At 35.0% G+C, this 3,405-nt stretch overlaps 1 protein-coding gene across 1 annotated transcript; it reads left to right on the top strand.

Moving 5' to 3' along the window:
* Positions 1–988: 988 nt before the first annotated feature.
* LOC139841281 (DNA N(6)-methyladenine demethylase ALKBH1D-like) lies at positions 989–2,803 on the top strand. The gene is made up of 5 exons (XM_071831507.1): positions 989–1,009; positions 1,219–1,422; positions 1,668–1,976; positions 2,384–2,620; positions 2,792–2,803. Exons 1-5 carry the CDS (start codon positions 989–991, stop codon positions 2,801–2,803), a joined length of 783 nt encoding a protein of 260 aa, XP_071687608.1.
* The last annotated feature ends 602 nt before the right edge of the window (positions 2,804–3,405 follow it).

Genomic DNA, 3,405 nt, shown 5'->3' with positions numbered 1-3,405 from the left:
TTCCTTTTTCTTGTTATTCCGTGATCCCGATTTTGATTTTCTGACTTTTCGTTTACTCCCACATGCTTCACATCTCTTGTTATCGTTGTTCGTGTGGTCTTTGGGCACCCTAGCCAATCTTTTAGCATGGAAAATTTTAAAGAAGCACGCCAGTTACCTACTGTGTTCCAGCAAAAATTTGATTTCGACGATTCTGTATTTCGAGAGCAATCCTTACAAGAGTTGGATGCCCTACTCCCCCTGGAACCGTGATTGTGAAGCCCTCTTTGTAGCTATTGGTTTTTGGAGTGAATATTTGTGTTTGATTTACCTTTGGTGAAAGATTGAAAAGAGCTATATCTGAATCGGACTATCCCAGGTTGGCCCATCTTATCCATATTTGGTTTGTCGGGCCGATCTGAATCATTGTTATTTTCTTATGGACAAAGCCTATTTACTTTATTCGTCTCTGTTGGCCCATCACTCGTGAAAACATTTTGTTTATCAACCCTTGGATCCGATTTACATGGACTGGATCCAACAGGCCCATTACACCCTTGGCCGCCATAATCATTGCCTTCCACGACATCGCCATAGCCGTCATCTGAACCATTGCCTAATTTATTCCCAATCGGTAACTTCAACCATATATCAAAATCCAGTTCAACTTGGTTGAGGCTGTCTTCCTTGACATTTACGTAAACGCATATGTTATTGTGGACCAATCGAATTAATCCATCGATTGGTTTATTGTACTTTGCATGAATTAAGACTTTTCCCACATTAAGATTTTGATTTCCTTGAATCAAATTGGAGTTCTAAGTTTCAATAACATTGCCCCCAACACTTTGCAATTGCCACGAATGTTGATTCTTTCCAAAACATTACCATGACACCCCTAATATCAATCCAGACCAGGCGCCCAATGTCTATAACCTCACGCTGATTCCAGGCCTGAACATCGATCAAACAACTTTTGATTTCCAATGGTATTGATGGAAAATAAAAAATGAAAACAATGTTCAAGGAGGTAATGTTGTCAAACACTTGAACAAATGAAGATCTATGGGCTTAGATTATGTGTGATTGCTGAAATTCTAATGCTTTTTTTTCTTCTTTTTTATTGTTGTCAAACACTTGCAAGATAAGTTGTGTGGAGAGAGAACTCATTTGTAAGACTTTATATTTATTTATTACAATATACTATAATTAAGAAAACGTTGTTTGATTACTATACAGGCTTCGTCATATAATCCTTGCGATGATAATTATCATCTTGATTTGATCAACTCAAATGAAAAGACAACAGCATATCTATGTAATAAAGCAAAACGATTCAGTTTAATCCGAAATGATAAAGTACAGGGAAATCATGAAAGATTGGGGGAGTTTCTCGAAAAGGGAATGATTCTTTTGAAGAACTACGTCAGCGTGAGTGATCAGGTATAAGCTTAACAATATGTTTTTTTTTTTATATTTATTAAAAGCAATGATAATATCGTCGGCACTGTATGATTACTACTGTGTACTATAGGTGTGTGTATATATATGTGTTTGCGAAAGAAACGAAGGATCTCTTGTTTTTCTTGTTACTTTCGGATACAATTGCTAATTGCTGTTAATTACTTTATTGGAGTACTTGTTTATGTATTCAAAAAAAATTTTGTATAATCTTACTACTCTCGTAGGTTGAAATTGTGAATACGTGTCAAAAATTTGGTATGGGTCCCGGGGGTTTCTACCGACCTGTAACCAGAGCTGGACGCAGAAAGAACTTTCAAATGATGTGTTTCGGTCGGAATTGGGACCCGATAACAAGATATGATTGGAAACACCGAAGTGACGGTTCTGAAGCACCACCCATTCCTAATCAACTCATGTCATTGGCTGTAAACTCACTTCTAAAAGCACATGATTCTTACATGCCTTTAATGGACCCGGACATTTGTATCGTCAAATTTTATACTACCACCATTGGAAAACTTTGTCTTCGTCAGGTTAGTTTTTCTATTCTTTACCGTTTGCTCAATTGGAAACCTTAGAGCTCGAGCTTGGCTCGTTTGTTCAATACATTTATATTTTAGAAAAAGTTACCTAAATAACAATTGCATTTCTTTCTCTCAAAAATAGACATTGTCAAGAAAAGTTTTTTAAAAAAAAAAAGATACGTAAACCGCCTAGGTGGATTATGATGACCCAATAAAAGCTCGAGCTCGTTTAAGCTCAGCTCAAATCGAGTTTTTAAAACGATTCGATCTTAGTAACTCACGAGTATGTTGACTCATTTACACCCTTGCAACTAACCCATGAACACCGTTTTAGTTACTATATCTTTGAGACTAAGGCAAAATATCTATCTTACATTATATATTTATGTCGTGTATATATTTCCACCACGATGCAGGATCGGGATGAAAGCCGAAGTAGTCTGGAAGGAGGATTGCCGGTAGTTTCCGTCACCATTGGTGACTCTGCAAGATTCGTGTATAGTTATACCGGTGACATGGCCCATGCGAAGGAGATTTTGTTGCAATCGGGAGACGTATTGATATTCGGGGGAGAGTCTAGACTTATACATCATGGGATCAAGAAAATAATCCCAGAATCAGCTCCTTTCTCATTGCTTCAACAAACCAACCTCGTACCCTTAACCTTACATTCAAAGACCCTTAACCTTACATTCAAAGACTACTCTCTTGATTGAATGAGTTTCTTTACATTTTTAATAACCCCTACCTAACTACCTACCTGGTCTTATTTACAAGTTTTTTTTTTTTTTTTTTTTTTTTTTTTTTTTTTATCAAATATTCAGTATCATTATTAAATTAAATTAAGTTAATTTCCGTCAGGGATGATTACCCTACAACCCGATATACTTCCTAAGTTAGTAACTGTTTCTATTTTCAATCGATGTCCTTTTGTTAGGGTTTTTTATTTTTATTTTATTAATTGATATTTTCTAGTTGAAAAGTTATTTTACTTATTAATGAAGATCTTTTTTAACTTTTTGTAGTTTTTATTTCTATACCAATCATCGATGTGCGTTTTGAAACTGAAACAGTGTTTAAGATTTAGAGTGAAACAATTTCCCCAACAACAAAGGGAACATATGTTCACATTTTTTTTACAATATATAGAAACTTAATATAATTGAACGAATTTGTTGAATGTATAATCTCATGTATACTAGTTTGTTCTTTCTAACTTTGTTAAATTAAATGCTATTACCTTTTGAGTTTAGAAAAGTATTTATTTCGGAGCAATCAAACTTAGTTGCCGCAATATGTGGGTCCACCTTCCTCGTTACTATCTATGTTTTTTTTAATGGCCAAAATTCTATTAACAAGCAAGCTAGCTTACCTAGTAAGAAACTAGGCAAGCTCAAAAAAAATACAATCTACAACAACTTAATAAGTTAATCGTTCC

Source organism: Rutidosis leptorrhynchoides, chromosome 4 (assembly GCF_046630445.1).
Source record: "Rutidosis leptorrhynchoides isolate AG116_Rl617_1_P2 chromosome 4, CSIRO_AGI_Rlap_v1, whole genome shotgun sequence".
Lineage (NCBI taxonomy): Eukaryota > Viridiplantae > Streptophyta > Magnoliopsida > Asterales > Asteraceae > Rutidosis > Rutidosis leptorrhynchoides.
The sequence above is the reverse complement of the archived record's forward strand: the minus strand, read 5'-3'. Positions and strand labels throughout refer to the sequence as shown.